This window comes from Corvus cornix, chromosome 4 (genome assembly GCF_000738735.6).
Source record: "Corvus cornix cornix isolate S_Up_H32 chromosome 4, ASM73873v5, whole genome shotgun sequence".
Taxonomy (NCBI): domain Eukaryota; kingdom Metazoa; phylum Chordata; class Aves; order Passeriformes; family Corvidae; genus Corvus; species Corvus cornix.
Genome location: NC_046334.1, coordinates 32,941,418 through 32,962,533, shown reverse-complemented (window position 1 = coordinate 32,962,533; position 21,116 = coordinate 32,941,418). Strand labels below are relative to the sequence as shown.

General features: G+C 37.5%; 1 protein-coding gene across 1 annotated transcript in view; it reads left to right on the top strand.

Moving 5' to 3' along the window:
* Positions 1 to 20,701, top strand: part of NAF1 (nuclear assembly factor 1 ribonucleoprotein) — a 28,117-nt gene extending 7,416 nt beyond the window's left edge. Inside the window, exons 5-8 of the mRNA XM_010401391.4 lie at positions 682 to 842; positions 4,497 to 4,548; positions 8,998 to 9,103; positions 11,657 to 20,701. Coding sequence (XP_010399693.1) covers positions 682 to 842; positions 4,497 to 4,548; positions 8,998 to 9,103; positions 11,657 to 12,066 — 729 coding nt within the window. The 3' untranslated portion in view covers positions 12,067 to 20,701. The remainder of the gene's footprint in view (positions 1 to 681; positions 843 to 4,496; positions 4,549 to 8,997; positions 9,104 to 11,656) is intronic.
* Positions 20,702 to 21,116: the final 415 nt, after the last annotated feature.

Sequence of the window (21,116 nt, the reverse complement as noted above, 5' to 3'; positions counted from 1 at the left end):
GTTGCTTTCAGATGTATGATGTCTTGAAATAACAGGCTGTGCTCTTTTACTGCCAGATAGGGGCAGAGGTTAGAGTGAAGTTTCATGAAAAATGGAGGGTATTTTCTTCTGTGCTGTGGTTTTCTGATATAAGGCCATTGAAGAATGTTTGCTGGGAGGGTTGTTGCATTGAATTTTCTATTTTCTGTAGAAGGAAAGCCATCATCTACAGTGGTTACTGCTGAAATATCTTTGAATGCTAGATGTGAGTGAAATGAACTGAGCCTGAATTGCAGATGTTCTGTAAAACGTGGCAATATTCTCTGCTCTCCATGGATTTGGGGAACAAGCGATAACTGATGTAAAGGCTTCTTGTAAAGATGAACTTTGCGGAAAAAATGATCAGGAGATTGTTCCAGGTGTTAAGAGACTTGAAAGCATAACAGGCACAGAAAAAGAGAGGTTTGACGAAAGGGAGGATTACTAAGGATGTGAGAACGAACTTTTCCGCATTATAAAAAATTGTAGTTGGGGAATTACATGGTCAAACAAAATCCAGTAATTAAACTAAAGTGTGAAAGAAGCTTTTATTTGATGCTGCATTTTGAAAATATATTGGACTTCTTAAATACCATTGTCTGCAATGAAATAGCTATCTACTTGTGGTAGTTTGTTTAAACATTTTAATTTTATTTCTTTCAGATATTTGAGATATTTGGTCCTGTTTCTCATCCTTTTTATGTGATAAGATTTAACAGCTCTGAGCATATCAAAGCAAAAGCTATTAATGTACAGGATAGCATGTATTTTGCTCCATCAGTGGAGGACTTCACCCAGTATATATTTGCAGAGAAACTTAAACAGTGAGTCTGATTTCTTTTTTAATCTGGTTATGATGTTTTTTTTATATAGCTAAAAGTGTTGGATTCAAGTTGAGTCTCCAGTGAGAAACTCTAGTACTAAGCTTGACACTAAACTTTATATTTACTTCAGATATTTTCAACTGTGTTTTAATAACAAGATTGTGTACTGTTTTGCCTTTGAAAACAATAAAGAGTAGCTTAAACGGCAAGCTTTTTAAAGTGCTCTAATTACCAAAGTTCAGCTTCTTATTTTACTTAATATACTAAGCTTGCTTTTTTTTTATGCTGCTGTTAACTAAAATACCACAACCAGAAAAGTTCATTGACACTTCTTCCACACCCTCTTACACACATATGCGTAAGTATAAAAAAGGACAGTTTTTCAAGCCGAACTTTCCAGATTTTGTTGTTCTTTAGATTCTTGTGTAGTTTCAGAACTGGTAATAAACTTGTTTGCATTCTGAACAAGTTTGTATTAATTTACTTTTTTTGTTTCATATTACAAGGCTAGAATTGAAATGTAATCATCATTAAATCTATTATATAGTTGGAGGATAACAATCTAGATAAAAATTACCCTGTGTAAATTTGCAAGAGAGGAGGGATTTGAGTAACAATGAAGTATGACATTCAGAAACTTCTCAGTAGTGTTTGTGTATCCCAGTCTGACTGAGGAAAGTAGCATGAATAAATAGGACTTGATGCCATTTAGAGGGAGGTGTTCTCAAAGACAGACTAAGAAATAAAACATAATAAATGACAGCTAGGTATTAATGTTCTAATTACTGGTGGATAATCATCAATATGTTGATCAAAGTTAAATATCTTTTGTCTTACAAGTGACTTAGTTTCTGTTTATTAGGATTAGTTCTCAGGGGTTGGTTAATTGTCTGCATTCATTACAGCTGTGCCATTATTCATACTGAATAGTTCTTTCCTTTAGTCAAACGTGTAGTCAGACCTGCAGGAGTCCTTTTTTTTTTTTTTTTTTTAACTTCCTCATTTCTGTGCAAGCAACAAGCATATTTTTTCCCCTTTAGTGAGGACCGGAATAGATCACTTTCTTGCTCTGATGCTTGTTTGTTTTTCTGCAGCATTTTGATGCCAGCTGGTCTTTGATTTGCGCTATTAAACTTTGTTGCTTAGCACAGTAAATGCACAGACTTTAATCATCTGCTTTCTGCATCAATAACCGTGTGCTGTACTCAGCATCTGAGATGGGAGACGTGTGTTTTAGTTTGTTTCATGCTTTGGAAATAGTTTTGGAAACCATTTTTCCTGTGATAGTACTTCACTGCTGTCGGTGGTAGAAACCTGAAACCTAGGCAAGATACTTCAGACATCCAGGGCTTCCCAGCACAGCTGAACAGCGCTTCAGATGTTGTTTCTTGCCTTGATTAGGATAAGTAGCGTGACTTGCGTTATAGCGCACTGAAACAATATTTTATTTCTGGGATTTGTCAGTACAATTTTTTAAGCTTGTGTGAGGGATTTGGTACTATTGGTTGAAGCTGCCTTTTCACTAAATAGGTTTCATTAAAAACAGATGAAGAATTTCTGATTTCTGACTTGTGCTGTAATGCTATATGAAGAAACCTTAGTGCTATAAGAAGGTGGCATGGATAGTAGAAAAGTCAAGTTTTGGTCAGTGGTCCACTAGAAGACTTTTGGACCTTGATAAATGGCAAATTTGATAACCAATAATTTTTTTTCTGCTTTTTCTTAGTTTGACTGTGTGCAGACCAGATTGTGCAATATTACAGGCTTAAAGTTTTAAAACTGCTGTTCAAAACTGTGATGGTACTTTGAAAAGGAAAGGAATCAAGATTAAGATCTGAAAGAAGCACTGAGTTTGAAGCTTTTTCTGAAATCTGAAATGCAATCTGCTTGCATTGTACAAAGTTGCAGTTATATGAATAAGCCTTACACTTTATAGAAAAATAAGTGATAGTGTAAAACTTTTTGAATGCAAAATAATGTGTTGCTAAAGATGGACTTGGTGTATTGCCTGAAACACAATTCTGAGAAGCTCATGTATTTTCATGATTCCTCTGAATTACCTTTTGTTAGACTTCCAGATCTTACAGTATTTGACTTCAAAAATCAAAGAATTACTATATTGTTCTTTGCAGAAGATATTTACCTTGGAGAATGAAAAGCAGGGGTTTTTTTCTGAAATGAAGAAGGCTGCTTTGGGAGAATGAGATAAGCTGCCTGACCTGGAAAGGTTTAAAGTTTGTAGTCAGTGGTGTTACATATTGCTGAATGACCACAGGTCTTGGAGATTCTTGTATGCTCTGGTATTTCTGGCAGGCATGTGTTGCTCCAAAATAACAAGATGAAAGGAAGAAACAGTTCAGTTCATAATAATAAAAATAAGTTTTGCAGCTGCGAAATTACTTGTATAGAGTCCTTATCTCCTTTTTCTCCCTGTAATGTTTTCTTCTAATTGAACTTTAAAATGTCTTCTTTGCCTTCCTTTTGCTCGTGATCTCAAAGGCTGGTGTCTCTTTATGGTTTTCTTATGACATGTGGAGGTTGAACTTCAGTTTTATGGTTAGGGATTGAGGCACGATGTACCTCTAGATGACTTGCCAGTGCTCTCATGGGTGTGACTAAGGACCTCTGAAGTCCAGGCTGCTGATGCTGATGGTTATGTAGTTTTTTTGTAGTTACTACTTATTTATTGTTGCTGACTTGATGAATACGTAAAAACCCCTTGGTTACTAGAGCACTGACTGAAGACATTTCACACTGAACACATTGATGTTTTTAACTGTCTGGTTCCATTTTGCAAGTAAAACTTTCCAGTATTGCACTGTTTTATACATTTTTTCTGCATAGATAAGGATTGTACCTTGATATTACAGACCAAAACACATTAAATTTGTGAGCAGTGTGGAAAAAACCTTCAACAGACTACTGGCAACATAATTTAAATTTATTTTACAAATTCTTTGCTAATCAAAGAAATTACTTGATTTTTAGTGAAGGGCTTACCAGTAGGTGAAATAAATTCAACTAATCCAAATTTATTTTGATGCTTGTCAGGTGAGACAATTGAGTTTTTGCTTCTTTAAATGTCTTTTGCCTTGCAATTTAATATTGTGTTTACAGCAAAATAGAAGGTGAAACCTAGTTATCTAGCTACCACTGTCTTAATAGGATTGTAAGGCAAGCATTGAGGGTCTTTTGGTTCTCAGTTTACTTTGCTGTAGTTATACAGAAAGCCTGTGTCCTACTGAATGAGTTTGTTGTTCTTTTTAGCTGAAGATACATGTTCTGAAACCAGAAGAATAAGAAAGCTTGTGATAGTCGACAGCAGTTAGCATAAGAAAGTTGCTGTGAACTACCTCAATTCAGGTTCAAAGCAATTAAGGTTCAAAAGGATTTGCTGAGAGAATATTGACCAAAATTTAATATAAGCTGGACAAAATGTTCAGTCGTCACTCGAAGTAGGAAGATTTTACAAGTATAGCGAAGTCGTAAGTTGACCTATACATTACTACTTGCTTATAAACAGTATTAAAAAACAAATAACTCTTTGAAAACAGGAAGCTCCTGTTGTAGACCTGGTACCTTATAGAAAGTGTTAGTCTTCCTTTGTCTGGATTGTCTAATTTGTGTTTTGTGTTGTTTGTTTTTTTCTTTTAGGGAAAAAGGTTCAGATGCATCTTGGAAGAATGACCAAGAACCACCGCCTGAAGTAATTATAAAGGATTAATTTGTTTATTGTTTTTGATTACACAAGTCATATGTGGAAAAAATTCTGTGCAGAGCAAGTAATTAGCAAGCTTATCTTTTTATGTAAACAAGAGTTGAATGTACCTCTTCATTAAAAGAAAGGATCATGCTTTTCTTGGAGAGGTCTTGTAGTGTAGAGAGTACTAGCTGTTTCGCTATTTACTTTTTGCAGCTGGCAAAATGTGTATCTTCAGTTCATCTAGTCCTTCAAGAACATATTTGACAACCTGAGTGTTTAACTTTATGTAGCAGTGCTTTTACCTTGTCTAATAATTTTGCTTCTGATAGGCAATTTTTGACCCTGTCGTTCTTCCGCTGCAGCTTTGTCTTCAGTTTGCCAGAAGCGATCGTTTACTAATACTAATTGCTTACTAGTACTCTGCAAACTTACTACTTGGAGGTTTAAGCTGTCTGCTCTTCTAGATTAGCTTGATACTTCCTCTGTTGCATTCTTTGAACGGCTTCTTAGTAAGCTTTCCCTACAGTTTGCTGTTATAAAACAGTAGTTCCACGAGAGGAGATGGGCCCTTCCTCCCTAGAAAGGCTCTCATATGGGATCGTGTAGAATTGAGAGCTCCTTGTGACCATTGGCATCATTTGCTAGAGAATCTGTAAACAGTTCTCCAGTGACTCACAGGCTTTCTGTCAGTGGTCCGTAACTCCACTGTAGCTATACATTTTGTGATTATTGTCTTCGATAAGAATCACAAGGCTGGTAGTTTTATTGAGGTGTTTTCATGAGTTTTGTTTTACAGCACAACACCTGAGTCAGTTTTCCTTGCAATTCCTACTTGAAACATATCCAAAGTAGCTGAAATTCCTAGAAGCCTTGTGTCTACCCTAGTATTCTAAAGAGTCTGCTTTGAATCTTCCAGTTGCTTGCCTTTTTAGCATAATTCTATGCTACATAAGACGTGTTTCTCACTCTATAATTTGGTAGGAAAGATGTGTTTTGTGGGGTCTGGGGTTTTTTGGGTGGGAGTAGTTGCTGTTGTTTGTTTGGTTTTGTTTCTCAAGTGTTCTAACTGTTGTTTAGGATGGAATAGAATAGACTGTTTCAGTTGCAAGGAACCTACAGCAATCATCTATAGTCTGACAAGTTCAGGGCTGACGCTGAAGCATAAGCTGAAGCATGTTGCGAAAAGCATTTTCCAAATGCCTCTTAAATACTGACAGGCTTGGGATGTCAACCACCACTTTAGGAAGTCTCTTCCAGTGTTTGACCACCCTCTCAGTAAAGAAATTCTTCATTATTTCCAATCTGAACCTCCCCGGTGCAGCTTTGGACCATTCCCACTCATCCTATTACTGTGTACCAGGTAGAAGAGATTAGCATCTCCCTCTCCCCTTCCTCAGGAGGCTGTAGGGAGCAGTGACGTTGCCTCTCGGCCTCCTTTCCACCAAATGTGGCAAGTCCAGAGTCCTTAGCTGCTCTTCACAGGACATGCCTTCCAGTGCTGTCACCAGCTTTGTTTCCTTCCTCTGAAAGCCAAGGACTTTAACATTCTTGACATGTGGGGCTCAGAACTGCACAGAGCACTGAGGGTGAGGACCCCAAGGCCAAGTGCAGCGGGACAGTCACCTCTGTTCGTTGTCTGGTTGTGCTGTGCCTGATACACCCCAGGATGGGGTTTTGCCCTCTGGGTTCCAGGGCACACCCTGCTGACTCACACTGAGCTGCTGCTGACCAGCACCCCCAGATCCCTCTTGGCAGGGCTGCTCTCCAGCCACTCCTCTCCCAGTTTACACTTGAGCCTGGTGTGTTACTTCATCCTAGTTGTGCAGCATTTTGACCCATTAAATTTCATCCCATTAACCAGGGCCCAGGGCCCCAGTCTAGCTAGATCCTTCTGCAAGGCCTCCTGTCCCTCAAGAGAGTTGATGGCGTGTCCCAGTTTGGTATCATCAGCAGCTTGCTCATGGTGCTTTTAAATGCTGCATCCAGATCATTTATACATATATTGAACAGAACCTGCCCTGAAACTGAGCCCTGAGGAGCCTTGCTGAATGACTGGTTGCCAGCCAGATACAGCCCCATTTGCTCTTTGAGCTCTGCCACTCAGACAGTTCTTCACCCATTGCACCATGAACCTGCTCATCCCGCAGTTGGACAACTTGTCCAGAAGGATGGTGTGAGGGACAGTACAAAATTTTTCATTCACAGTCCTTATCCCAAGATGGTTGTTCTGGCTTGAAGGAGAGATGTTGTGACATGAGCTTTTCTGTGCTTAGAGATAAGTCCTGTAATGATGTGTCACTCTGTCAAGTTGGAATGTTGCTTTTTCCACTGTAGTGAGTGAGGATGATGCATTTTGAAATACTGGTTTTGTTTCCCGTAAATGAAACTGAGCTGTGCAGTGTTAACTTCTTAGACAAGAGTTCTTGTCTGTCAGTTCTAACTGTAAATTGCCTTCCTTTCTTGTGGAGCCATTATCTCACAGAGAAGTAGAATTTGAGAATTTGAAGTGTTGTATAAGAATTGGACTTTTAGGTATGTTGTCTATAGAGCTTTGAAAGACTGTACTTAAAAACTTTTGGCTAGTCTTAACTTGCTTTCATTCAGCAGTTTTCTTGTAGTGATGATACAAAATGGGCTTATTGGCTAATGGTGAGCACTTCTGTTTCTTAGACATGTTTTAAAAGCTGTTCAGGAGATAAGCTTGTAGGTACGTAATTTGAGTTTGTAGGAATCCATGAAATTTTATTGGCCAAATACAGTCAGTTAACTCTGCAGATACAGATTCATTGCCTTTTCCAAAGTTGGTTGGGGTTTTTTTTTTGTTAATTTTTCTTAGTTTAAGGTTGCTGTACCTCACTATAGGAAGGACCACAGGAAGCTTGAAAAAAGTCAGTGATGACAAGGGCGAGCACTGTTCTGACTATGTGATCTGTCTGTGTGTTCTTTTTTGGAAAAAAACACATCTAACATCTTGTAATCCTCAATTAGAATAATCTTTGGTTAGTTCTAGCAGAGTTTATACCACACTATCCCTAACTGTGACAGTTGATGAGCTGATAGCAAGTAGCTTGTGCTGTAAAGGTAATAGCTGTTGGCAAGGGCACAGATCAAATTTTATGCTACTGATGCTTAAAATTGTCTCGTACAGCGAGACCCTTTTAGAGACCTCAGATTGCAGCTGGTTTCTTGCTAGCCCCTGTGATAAACTGTGCAATTGTTGGAGTCAGTTCTTTTTGTGATAGTGTGAAGCTTTATTTTTGAATGAGTGTTAAATTAATCCATGTTAGGCCTTTCTTACTTGGTACTTTAAGGTATATGGTAAGCATTCTTTTTCTGACAGGCTCTTAAATAGCCCAACTTATTTGTAGGGCTCTTGATTGTAACACAGTTTCTCCTAGCTTTGTCTTTGGAGTCAGAGGATTACAAAGTATAATCTGTAGGCTGCAAGGCTAGCAGGAGCGGATAACTGCAGTTTTTCTATGGGGTGACTTTTATGGGATGTTACATGGAAATTAGGTACCAGTAAAAGGTACCTGTTGCTGTTCATTGTTTCTGCACTACTGGAGTATGGTGTACTGGAGTTCTTAGAAAAAGCAGGAGTTAGTGAAAGACTTTACTTCATGGTATATGTCATCTTGCTGTATTTCTTGTGGCTTTTCTGAGTAAGTATGTCATCCAGTTATGTAGTAGAAGAAATAGTTGTATTCAGCATTAACTTTGATGAGGCTTTTAAAGCATGTTTTGGTGCAGTGTTTTTGAGATCCGTGCTCTGTTTATACAATAGATACAAGTAAGCAGCAAAGCCCCTACTTTGAGAATTGGGAAGAGGAGGGTGGGAACAAATCTGACTCTTTTAAGTTGCAAGAGTGAGCTGTTTTTCGGAGAACTAATTGATGCTGACTGCTTTCTTCCCTGTCACTGATAACTTATCCTCATTCTTGTAAGTTAGGATTCAAAAGGTAGCAAAACTTTGTGTAACAAGAAGAAAACGTTGTGGGAACATTGAATCTGTTGTAAATGACAACATTCCTCAAAGCTGAAAATTTATTTGGAATAACATTGCTATTGCAAATTCAACAGAAAGTGTTATTAAATATACTACAGAAAATTCCAGTTTAGTGACAGTTTTAGAGTAGAGATTTTTTTAATGTAGTTTAACTGCTTTATTATGTATTGGTTGCCAAGTTAATTTTTACTTACTTTAAAAATTCATTTTTTAATTCACTCAGTCTGCAGTTCCTCTTCGAAAGCTTTTTCATGGCAGTAACCAGCCAGCTCCTTTTCTTCCTAACATAGAGGCAGTCAAACATTTGTGTTCAGCCCTTGAATGTTGTTCTTTTCAGGAAAATTAGAAAGGATAACTGAATCTTGAATTGTGTTATGATAAATTTTTGGAGTATTAACTTCTTGCTTGTGCTCAGAAGCCAGCTGATCTTTATTTTTTTTAACCAGGCTTTGGATTTCAGTGATGATGAAAAAGAAAGAGAGGCAAAACAGAAGAAAAAGAAGCCTCAAAGTCAAGGAAGGAAGAAAGTCAGATCAGAAACACTTCCATCAAGTGAGTGAATGCTATGTGAATACTTTTGTCTGTTAAACTAAGTTTGGAATGCACATCTGTAACTATTTAATGATTGAGTTTTCATACAGTTAATACTAGTTCTGTACTTTTTCAATGTTATATTTGAATTTGTGGCTACATTCTGTATTTATTATTTTAGAAGAAAAATTCAGTTGTATTCTGTTGAAATACAAACCCTGTGGAAGTGGTATAGCAGAAGAGCAGTTGTCAGGGGAGAGTCAAAGGCTCTTAGAACAGTGTTGGTTGACACACAGTAAAGATACTGAACAGATGCCACCACTTGGATGGGATTCAGCTAAAGCCTTGGAGTGCTGGGAGAAGACAGAGGAAGGCCATGTGCAGTTTTTGGAAACCCACTTCTTTGGTAATCAGGGGAGGAGACATGGATCTTTGGTGGAGAATTTATTCCTCTGTCTGAAAAGGAAGCTCTTCCTTACCTATGGCATATAAATACTCTTCAAAGTAACTCTGACTTGCGTATCTTACTGAGAACTTTCCTGTTTACCTAATGCAGTTACTAGATGAACAAAGCTGTGTATAGGTTTTCATAATATGAATAGCTTTCTTCACCCTCCTTTCTCCTGCTGTTGTCATATCTGTTCCAGGTGTATGCTTGCAGCTGTGCTCTGTTTACAATAACCACATTTTCTCTTCTGTCATGCCTCTCTACTGCCAAAACGTCATTTTTTGATTGCCATTTTGGTTGAATAATTCATATTGCATCCCTCTTTTTCTGTTCTCACTGGTCTACTTTAGCTGCATGCTTTTTATACCCCTCCCTTTAAATACGACTGAATCTCATCCCTTACCCTCTTGTACTGCTTACTTACCAGATTGCTTCAGCTATCTGCAGCATGGTGCTTCCCCCATTGAATTTCTCAGGCAGACTCCTCCTGTGAGTTTGCTGCTCTTCCTTTGTTAAGCTGATACACACTGTGCCCCACTGAAACCCTTTTCTCTTGGTCTGGGAGATCAGTAGCTGTCCTGTAACACTTTCTGTACAGTACAATCCTCCCTTGTATCAATCAAATAAAGCCACAATCTTTCTTGGACTGGCTTTTCCCCTATGGTTTTGACAGGGTTTTTTTCCCTTAAGAGATGGATCTGAACTGTGCTGTACTTTCTTGTCATTACTGATGGTTATTTTCTCCTGGTTTCTGTCTACCTAGCATATGTATGTTTTCCACCACATCCTTGTTCTGCTGGCTTATTGCAGACCTGCCTTTGCCTAGGGCTTGCTGAAGATGTTACTGAACGATGGGAGTCACTATGTTCCAATAACTGAGAACTGGAGGAACTGTTGCACTCTGTCAAGGGAGCTAGGTTTTGATTTGCTGTGGTTTTTTTGTAAATAACGTGGCACAAATTGAAATTGTGTGCAATTTGTTTTGGCTGTAGAGTTCAACAGCAAGGATATGTCACAAATTGAGGCACAAAGTCATTCTCAGATGGAGATTTACATGAATATTTAAAACTGTCTCATTGTTACAGTACTTGATAGGAGAAGAACAAAAATACTCATTCAAGTACTTTACTTAAGTGCTTCCAAGAGGCCTGCTTGTATCAAAGGAGTCTTAACTCCTAATCCCCCATGAAAATGAGTAGGAGTTCGGGTATCCAACTGCCCTTCCAGACTTAGAAATATTTTCACCTTTGAAAAGCTATGTAGTCTAGTGCCAAGGATGAGGTTCACACAGGTTTTTAAATTTCAGTGATTTTATGCAGTGTTATATTCCTGAATACCTTGTTGCTCCCAGCCATTAAATCCTTCTGAGGGTTTAAGTTCTGCAGCTTTCTTAATATCTTAGCAGCTCTTCGGAGCATTTTTAGTATTTCAGTGCTTTTCATTTTATAGTCCTAGTCCCATTAAAACTCCTATGATATTTATATAAAGGGGAAGTATAGCTGTTACAAACATTAAATATATGCTTACAGTGAGCTGTATAGGGAAAAATTTGTCTTAGAAAGATGAATGCTGAAAGCTAATTGGCTAGAGGTACAGACTGTTCTTTTTCAGATAGAGTAAGTTAATTTTATTAATCTGAGCTTGAATAATTTCTTGTGTCTTATGTCTATGCTGTAATACCAACTTGGGACTGAAAGTTGAATACCCCTTCAGTGTAATGCAGTGTTGATTTATGTTTAGTTTTAAAATGTGTTGTTTTTAAATCTTGTTTTAAATGAAGGCTTCCAAAATACTAAAAATCTGCATTTTCCTGAGATCCATTTATACAAATGGAAAGTCTGGCGGGAAAGAAGGTGAAATTCTCTTTTAAAGACTGAATTTGCAACTCTCAGGATCGTCCTTTTTATATTACTCCAATCAATCAAGATGAGATGACTTACTAAACAGCAGATTAGCTGGTATTATTTTGTCCTTTATGTATTAGTTGCCAGTATTATTTGTTGGTAAGATTACTTTTCAAATTTCCTTGACTTCTTCTTGAAAGATTTGTGAAGACTAAGCTTGATCTTTCCAAAATAATATTACAGCTCTGTGCATGTGGGTTCTTGTATTTGTTTATTCTTTAGGTGAGAATAAAGGGCTTGATCAGTCAGTGCAACAGCCTGCTTCAAGTTACTCAAGGGGATACCGCGGCAGAGGGTTCTCCAGGGATGTATTTCCTCCTCCATCAGGCCCTCGAGGGTTTTTCAGACCAAAAGTAAGACCACCACAGCTATACTCTTCAGACAAGAGGATACACCAGGAATCGCCAGTGTTTCCACCACCTTATAGAAAAGAAAATCCAATGATGCAACAGTATTCCTTTCCTCCTCCAGTTTTTGATTCTGTCAGTGGTGGACATCAATTCCACCCTTCACCTTCAAATATGAATATGATGTGGACAGGCCCAAGCATGTACAATTCACCCTACTCATTTCTGCCACCACCGCCGCCACCTCCTCCCGACAGCCATCCTCCTCAGTTCAGGCATTACTGAGTTTCCATACACGTCCATGTAGAGCACTGCAGTTTACAGGGAGAAAGAACAGGCTGCCAAGACTGCTTTTCCTTATTTTGGAGATGTTCTCTTTTACTGCAGCAGTAGACCAAATGCAGAGTTTTGTGCTATATGGGCCATCCGCAGAAAATGATTCTTTTTCTACATATGTTTTCTGTTTCCAAAAAGAAATCTATATGATAAAAGTAACTGAATATTAAGTAATGGTTTATTTTTATAATATCTGCTACTTTAAGATGATAAATAAAAGCCTTTTGGAGACTGGTATGTGGTGGTGGAAATCTACTTTGTAATAAATGTAAGATTTTTTATATAACTGCTGTTAAGTACCGCTGAGGATATTTCACATGGACAATATTTTAATATTTTTACAATGGTGGTGTATTGCTGTGCTAAACCATTTTCCTCAATTTCTGCAGATTTTGAAACCTGTTTGGGAACTGAAAATCTGACATCTAAATTTTGAGCTAGGTTTTCCACTATATGTAAGGCATAAAACACTATCCAGCTTCGAATACTTCACTAATTTTGTATTAACTAAAAGACTGGATCTGGATGGTTCTTTTTTTAAAATAGCTGGAGTAGCTAGGTCTGAATTTGGACCAGCAGCTGACTTACTGTGTCACATTTAGTGTTCTGCAATGGTATTAGATCAACCTACTCCTGAGATGTTTCGCATTTAATTTAGAATTAAAAACCAGCATAATTTCTCTAGCTTCTCTAGCTCCTAATGCAGAGATGCCTATAAATACCTACTAGAATGTGCAGTCAGCCTTTCGAGGAAGGAGTCATTGGGTCTGTCACGGAGAGGAAGCCATTTCAGAACTCCCTTGTTTAAATTTGTAGATGCAGATGGCAGTAGATTGCTGTTTGATTACAGTCTAAACTGTCTCTTCTGAAATTACGAGGTTCATCAATTCTTCCAGCTTGTTGGAGGGAGGTGAAGTTGTCAACCAAGGATCATTTGGAACAACCTCCTCCTGTCCAAAGAGTTGGTCCTACAATTGCACTTCCTAGTCTGTATGGAATTGACTCTGCCTGACTAGGAGGGAAGGCCTTAGACTGCATCAATATTTTATAAACAGAAGGAAAAAGTTCTTGTGGGACAGACAAAGATTATTTTTGGACTGAAAAGTCATTACTAGTTGTGATGATTTTTGAATCTTTACCAATACAGTCACCTTGAACTGATAGAAGTGTGCAGTATGTATTTCTATTCTCAAACTCGTTTTGGTCTTATTACTTTAAATATGCAATTAAAGGCTAAGTAATCTGTGCAGGTGTTGCTTAGACTTCAATTCCAAAGAGCTTTAAGAATGAAGCAAAATTTTAATGCACAGAGGTGGGGACTGCCTTGTCAAGATGGTGCGACTCAGAACTAGAATTTAATTTCAGACTTGAAAGTTTGCTGTAATATATTTTAAGTAATAATATTCTTTGCTGTATCTAGAACTGTTTCACAAGGGTGCAGCTGAGAATGTTGTATAGATGTCCGTTTATGGCAAGCAGGTACTGTGTAGTGGCAACAAATACTTTCAGAACAGCAGCATTCTAGACATCAATGTTTAACTCAGGTCCTGCAGATTATTTTTTTGTAGTAAAAAGAATGTCCAATTCCAGTTTGTGGTAAATGTTTATGTTTCAGGGGAAAGGAGAAGGGGCTGAATTTCTGGCTATTAAGCTGTAACCCAGATATTACCATTCCCAGTGACAGGGGATGTTAACAGTGATAGGGATATTACAAGTGGATTACCAAATGTGAAAGTGTTTCCAAGTCAATTATATAGTAAGGAGGAAGAAACTGTCAACATCACACTTGCACTTGGGATGGCAGTGGCTTGCTGTTTGTCCTGGGCACAGACATCGTCAGCGTCGAGATCCGAAGGGGCGGTTGAAGAGTTAACTTCCAACATCAAGAAAAGGAGTGAGGTACTAGAAAGTGCAGGTACAACAGTCTTAATTATTACTACTATTGCAACTGGTGGTTTTTTATGTATAGTAATGTTCGCTTTTTTCTGCAGTAATTGGATCTGGACTAATAATTCTTTGATTAAGCTGTTAAGATTTCTCTTAAACTGTGTTCTCCTTTCCCATAATAATATTTTTGCGTGTAACAAAAATGTATGCAATATATTGCAGAAATATATTGCAATTTTTGGTTTTATTAGTTTCTCTGAAAGATGCGCAAAGCAATTTCGACATCAGAAAAGTCTTTGAGTTCAAGACAATTTTCAGCAGTGACACTCAGCATCTTGCCAAAGAGTAGCAGAGATTGCTAGGCTCTGGGCTGTGATGGGTCAAATGTTGCAAGTATTTTCTAGTAGAGAAAGTAGAGAAAATAAGGGTATTTTCTAGTAGTTGAGTATCTCTCCATTTCTGACTCCTGTTGTCTGTTTCCACATTTGGCTGCAATAGAGCTCTGTCACTTCTGTAACATTTTTAGTTATTCCCCTTTTTTGGGACATTTTTTCATGGACTGCTTTCCAGAGAAAGCTTAAGGCATGGGATGGAGGAGAGAGACTCAAGGAAAAGAGGCTATGGGAAAGATTTGCTATGATTTTTCAAAAGGCTGAGACTTAACTGCACACATACTTCTATTTGTAAGCTGTTGGAGTGTATAAATTATTGTGACTATGATAACGTGGGAAATGAAAAACTGTAATCGCACATTTGACAACATTCCTCTTAAATTTTAAACAAGGGTGGTACTTTCACTGGCCTTTAATTTAGACAAGTCAGGAAGGGGATGAACTTGTCTTGGAGGTGAACAGGAAAAGGACAAACAGGCTTCTGAAAGGAAAGTTCTCACAAGTGGTGTGGGAAGCAGGGCAGCCCGTGCTGCCATAGCTGGCTTGGAGAGATGGTGGAATCTACAGTCTTGGAGGGATTCAGAATTTGACTTTGGACAAGGGTCTGTGGGATGTAATGTCCAAGTTAGTCTTTCTTTTAGTGGAGAGGTGGACCAGGTGATCTGTGAAATCCATCCAAGCCCAAACTATTCATTACTGTCATTCTTCTGGAGTTCTGTCTTCTCACCAGAGATTTTTTTTGTTTCTAGATGCTGAGAGGCATGAATAGCCTAGCCTGAATTACTGTTTTTTGGGAAGCCTAGCTTTTTATTTATGCTATTGTAATCCTTCATTATACCTCAGATTTTTATAAATAAAATATCCATGCTGTACTAAAAGTTGGACTTGCTGCAGAAGATAATGACTGCTTCCATTTCAGTGGATGTAAGATGAATTGAAGAATGGTTTCTTTATTAGTTGTTTGGAAACTGATGCTAATGAGAGTCTTAGTTGCTGTCATTTTCCCTTAAGGGATAAAGCATTCTGTATTGTACAACTTATTTTGAGAATGTTATCAAGGAATAACTATCCAACTTTTTTTTAATAAAATACAAGAACAAAAAAACCCCTGAGAGCTATTTTTAACATACATTATAATGTTCTCTAAAGTAGGGGTTTTTGCCTTAGAGGAGACCTTTTTAATAATGCAAGACACTCATGCCAGGATGCATATTAGTGACATGCAGATAAAAACAAGAAATAAGCAGGGTTTTTTGTAGGTTATATTTAGATGTTTCCAGGTTCCATTTTCTATTTCTTTGTAACTCAAAGGTATAGTCAGTTATTCTTGTCTAGTGAATTTAGTGATGCACATAATCTGATTTAAAGGATTGATGAATCTGCACTGAACAGTTGGTAATAAATTTGTTATAGTGACAGGTGGAAAAAATAGAAAACACTGCCAATGATGACAAGACTTTAACAGAACAGTTTACCTGTCAGGGCAAATACATAATTCTGGAAAGCATGAATAATGATCTTTCTTAATCACTGTAAGGCTTAGTCAGAATTATTGTATGTGGGGTAGCCTTCACTTGCTGTAAATGAAATCTGTTGTAACTATGGAAGAATAATATTGTTGATTTTCCTGTGAATCTGATGCTCTGCATTTTTTAGGCAATGTTTTGCGAAAATGCTTTATTAGAATTTGCTGTTTGGCTGCTGAGGTTTGAAATCAATGGATATTATGAATCACAGAATTGTTTGGATTGGTAAAGATCATCTGGGTCCAACCCTTCTGCAATGGGCAGGGACACCTTCCAATAGACCAGGTTGCTCAGAGCCCCATCCAGTCTGGCCTTGCTTAGTGCATAATGCTTGCTGTTTATTAGCAGAAAGCCAGCCAGTTACACGCAGGAACAGGAGTGAGCAACTGTCACATACTCCAGCTTTGAACTTGGACACAGAATCTTCTCTGACTCTTCTGTGCCCACCTGAGTAGCTGTGAGTACCTGGGTAGAAAATAACTTGCTCCACAAAATGCTGAAACTACTATGGGAGCAATTACAGTTATGAAGTGTCTTAAGTTTGCTTATATTAAGTCCCAAAGACTATTGTTTGCATTCTAAACAGGAAGATTTCACTCAGTGAGTTTCCTACTGTGGGAAGTAGGAGATAAAAATCTAGGAACTTCTTAATTGTCAAGAATGAACTGCTGCTTGATGCCAGAATTAGTTGTTGTGAAGGTCTGTCTTTTGGAAGAAGTGGTACAGCTGATATTTTTTTTAAAGAGAAGAAAAATGTTACCTATATCCATTTGATACTATTAGCTCAGTTTTTAATATGTACATTAGGTGGTCTCAAATCTGTTTTGTGAGAATTGCATGCGAGACCTGTAAAAAAATTTTTTTTTCTTCAACATAGACTCAAGAAAAGGGAGTATATTTTGTGAGATTTCAGTTGATTCCTTTATGTGAATGTTTGACCTCACATAGACTTTCTACAGTATTCAGTTTGCAACTGAAAATTATACCTAGACTATAAAGGCTTGTTAAACCTGCCTACTGGATCTTCAGTCTTGATTCCACCTTTCCTGGGCTGTCCTGTGTAATAGTATGCACCTTTATGTACAAGCAAACCTTTATTAAATGGCATTTTTCTGAGCACTTTTTGCAGAAATCATGGTCAGCATTTAGTTTCTTGGTTACACTCTTCACTGTGATGTGTTTAATTCATAATTTTACATTATTTATGCTACCCTGCAATCCTCAGTCTCCACAGCTTGGCTTTGCCACATATTGATGCACTTGATCATTGGTCTTGGTTAATGCTTTCTGCAGTGTGGAGAACACAGGGGTATATTACACTTTTTCCTACTTCTTGACACTGCAACACTCATCTCTGCCACCATTATATCCAAAAGAGGTACAGTACCACATGCATTGATATTCTGCTTTTGGTGACTGGCGTTTGGTTTTCCCCTTGCAATGTACCCCATGTATACACAGTATGCTCTCTTTATGGTATACCTCATTTCTGCTCTCAGTACAATTCTGACCCTGAAATTACTTGGACATTAACAATTTCCATCCCTCCAGCATAAGATGATGAAGTGATGATACTAGAGTTTGAGATGGAAACAATAACTGCACCCTAGAGAAAAAAACAGTCTTGGGTAAGTTATGTAGGTCATGATGCTCCTTTGTCTGTGAGCAGAGAATCCTGTTTGCTGTTTCATTTCGCAGTTCCAATGTAGTGAAAGAAGAAAGGCTTATTGACCTTAGCAGAAAGAGGATTATCGTAGCCTCCAAAATTGTGTCTGGGTGTGACAGTGTAGAACATTTAGATCATCTAATTGCCACCATGAATCTCAGGAAAATCAGCCATTTCTTGTATTGGAGAAGCAGCAGGGGAAAACCACCAAAAAAGGCATAGTATTTATAAAGATACGAATTTCTCAGCAAAATATTTCCTATTAAGTTCAAACTCATTTTGGTGGAATATGTAGCACACTGGAGATGGTTTTATTATAATGAACCTAGAGGGACTGTCCTTTTAGAGAACAGACAATTCTAGTTAGGCACAAGTTAGGTCAGTGTCTCCTGTGCTCTGTAACTGGTTTGGAGATTTTGTTTAAAAAACGAATTTTGGGCAGAATCAATCCATCTAGTGTGGATGTCTGGAAAACATTAAACTTTGGATCCTAAGAGGAATTCAGCTTGCATTTCAGAGAGAATGTGGGGTCAGACACTAGGCTTCTCTTATCCCAGGCTCATGAGTCTAAACCAGTTTAAAATCTTTTAAAGTCCCGTTTTTACCTTTCTGTGTGGTGCAAGGATATCATAGAAATGAGTGTAAAGTGCTTTTACTTAGTGATTTTTTTTCTTTTGATTTTATTTTTAATCTTGAGCTTTTTTACTTTAGACCCAAAAACCTACACAAGTGGCTGCCTTCTTACAGGTGGTCAGTAGCTAATCCAGTTAGGTTGTGCTGTTCTTTAGTCTCAGAATAGAGGACAAGAGTGAACAGTAATCATGACTGACTCTGAGCTAGCTTATAATGTAATATAAGAGGAGACATAGAAAATCTTTAAAGCTATGTTTTATGTCTTGCTACATTCTAATTTTAAAAAGTAATCTTGGGAAGCAAATCTTTTAATCAAGGAAGAATTTTTTTATAGTGTCTTAATTATCATCTGATGTTTTATTTCCAGGCAACAGTTGTAGTATCAATATAAAGAAAGCATGCATGTATATGTAATATAATAAATAATGTAATAATACATGTCCTTTATAAATATTACATTATCATTAATTATTATATATGTGAGTATATACATATAAGCAAGTATTAGTTATTCTGAACTACGATAATTTTACCTGCTTCGTGCTAACTTTGCAGCAGACAGACAATTGTTGAGTTGGCGCTGCCTAGGCAGTTACTGCAAGGCTGCCGAATCAAAGCAATTGAGCATGTTAATGCTCTTATTCCATTGCACTGTGTTAAGTAAAACATTAATTTAAATTATCTCTTGAAACGGAGAAAACACTTAATTTTTTGGGAGAATCTGTTCTTTTCTTCACTTTACCTGTGATGCTAGGATGGCTGTGCCCTGTGTTTTCCCTGTGCAAATGACAGATGGAGGGATCCACACTCAAGTCACTTTCTGAGGTAGTTCATTGTTCTGCTTCATGTGATGTGTTGTCACGTAAGGGATTTACTGTCATACAGGAGCTCTGCCTGGCTGCATTTTATTTTTTTGTTTAAAATTTAAAGTTTTTAAACAAAAGTTTATAAAGTTAAAAGTTTTCAGTGCATGTTTAGTGAGTGGTTAAGTGGATGTAGAAAGGCACTGAAAAGGTGGTTGTCACCTCTGCACTATGTTACTGTATGTCTTCTAAAAATAAGTGGTCATGTTTCAATGGGATCAGTTTTCTAAGTTAGCTGAAAAGCAAACCTAGTAGTAAGACAAAAGGTCTTGAAGGGATCTGAATGATAATGTAGCTTCCCATACCATCTTGAAAGGCAAGGACCTGTTGGAGTGGGTCCAGAGGAGAGATGTAAAGATGTTTAGAGGGCTGCAGCACCTCTCCTGTGAAGACAGAGTGAGACACTTTGAGTGGTTCGACCTGGAGAAGAAAAGGCTCCAGGGAGACCTTATTGCAGCCTTTCAGCACCTAAAAGGGTCTTAAAAGAAAGACAAAAAGAGACTATTTAGTAGGGCCTGTAGCAATAGGACAAGGGTTAAGGGTTTTAAACTACAAGAGGGTAGATTCAGACTAAATGTAAAGATGGAGTGTTTTATGGTGAGGGTGGTGAAACACTGGATTGGCTTGCCCAGACGAGCTGTGGATTCCCTGTGCTTGGAAACATTCAAGGCGAGGTTGGATGGGGCTGTGAGAAACCTGACCTCATTGAAGATGTCCCTGCCCATGGCAGGGGAGTTGGGCCAGGTGACCTTTAAAGGTCCCTTCCAACCCAAACCATTTTGTGATTCTGTTAAAGTGGATGGTGTTATTGTTTTGGAAGTTTTCAACATCCACACATCTTTATGATGAAACTACAATTTCATTGTACTAGAATATTTTTTTTCAGATTGTTAGCACTGTCAAATGTCAGTGATTAAAAAAATAATAATCTGGAGCTTTAACCTTACTGCTTATACCTCCAAAGTGATTAGTTTAATTTCTCTATCATACCCTGTTTCCTATATTCAATTCTTTTGTCGTGTATTAGTGCATTTCAAATTCCATTAAAGTTGTGATTATAAAAGAGTGGGTTTTTTTAAACTCAAGAAGCAATTTAATAACTTCCAGGTGTAATTACAGTATCTCTTGACGATCAAGTAATTTAATTTTTAAAAACACCTGTTGTCAAGTATTTTCTTGCCTTCACTTACAACATCATACAGAAGCCAAAGACAGTAAAACAGATACTTTGACATGTAAGTAATACACTTCAAAATTTCAGTAAGGAAAGAGAGCTACAAAAATCTGTTCTTGATGTTGCTCATTACTTAGTGTGAAATTTTGGATCCCTTAATGTTTATTAGAGTTTTCCTTGTATGCAATTGAATCAGAATCAACTATCAGTGTTTTTTTCTTTAAAGAAGTCCTTCCTTATTCCTCTGGCATGTAAATAATTTTCTGAAACAATAGTGTATGAGATAAAAACACAAAAGGAAGGGGTCTCTACTTGCATCCGTCCAAAAGAATTAACAGATTTTCTCTACAGATTTTCTGAACAAGGCCTAAGGAAGTTCAATATGACTGAGAGATCAGATGCTTGTACTACTTCGAATAAAGTAAAAAGCAATTGACAACACATACCTGTGAGTAATATTTATTTGCTAGTACCTCTTGAATTTTTATTTGTATAGGCTAATAAATAGTGCTACGCTACAAATGTTTTGTATGCAAATGTCTTATGTCTTGTGCAGGAGACATGAAAGTGGAAATGAACTTGGAATGGAGTATGTTAAAGAGCTTGTTAGTCAGCTGTAAGCACAATAACCATCAACCAACACTGAGGTATTAAAGTTTCTGTTTACACTCACAAATTGTCCCGGTACTAATAGGATCTCGCTTTTAAGGCTTTAAAACTGAGCAGTTTTGATGTGGCTAAAACAGAAAGCAGTGTGATTTATTAGAGCATAATGACAGACTACAATCTTTGATAGCCTTTAAATACAATGGCTACAGATCACCTTCATCTCTCAAGCGTGAAAATTGGAAGCATCAT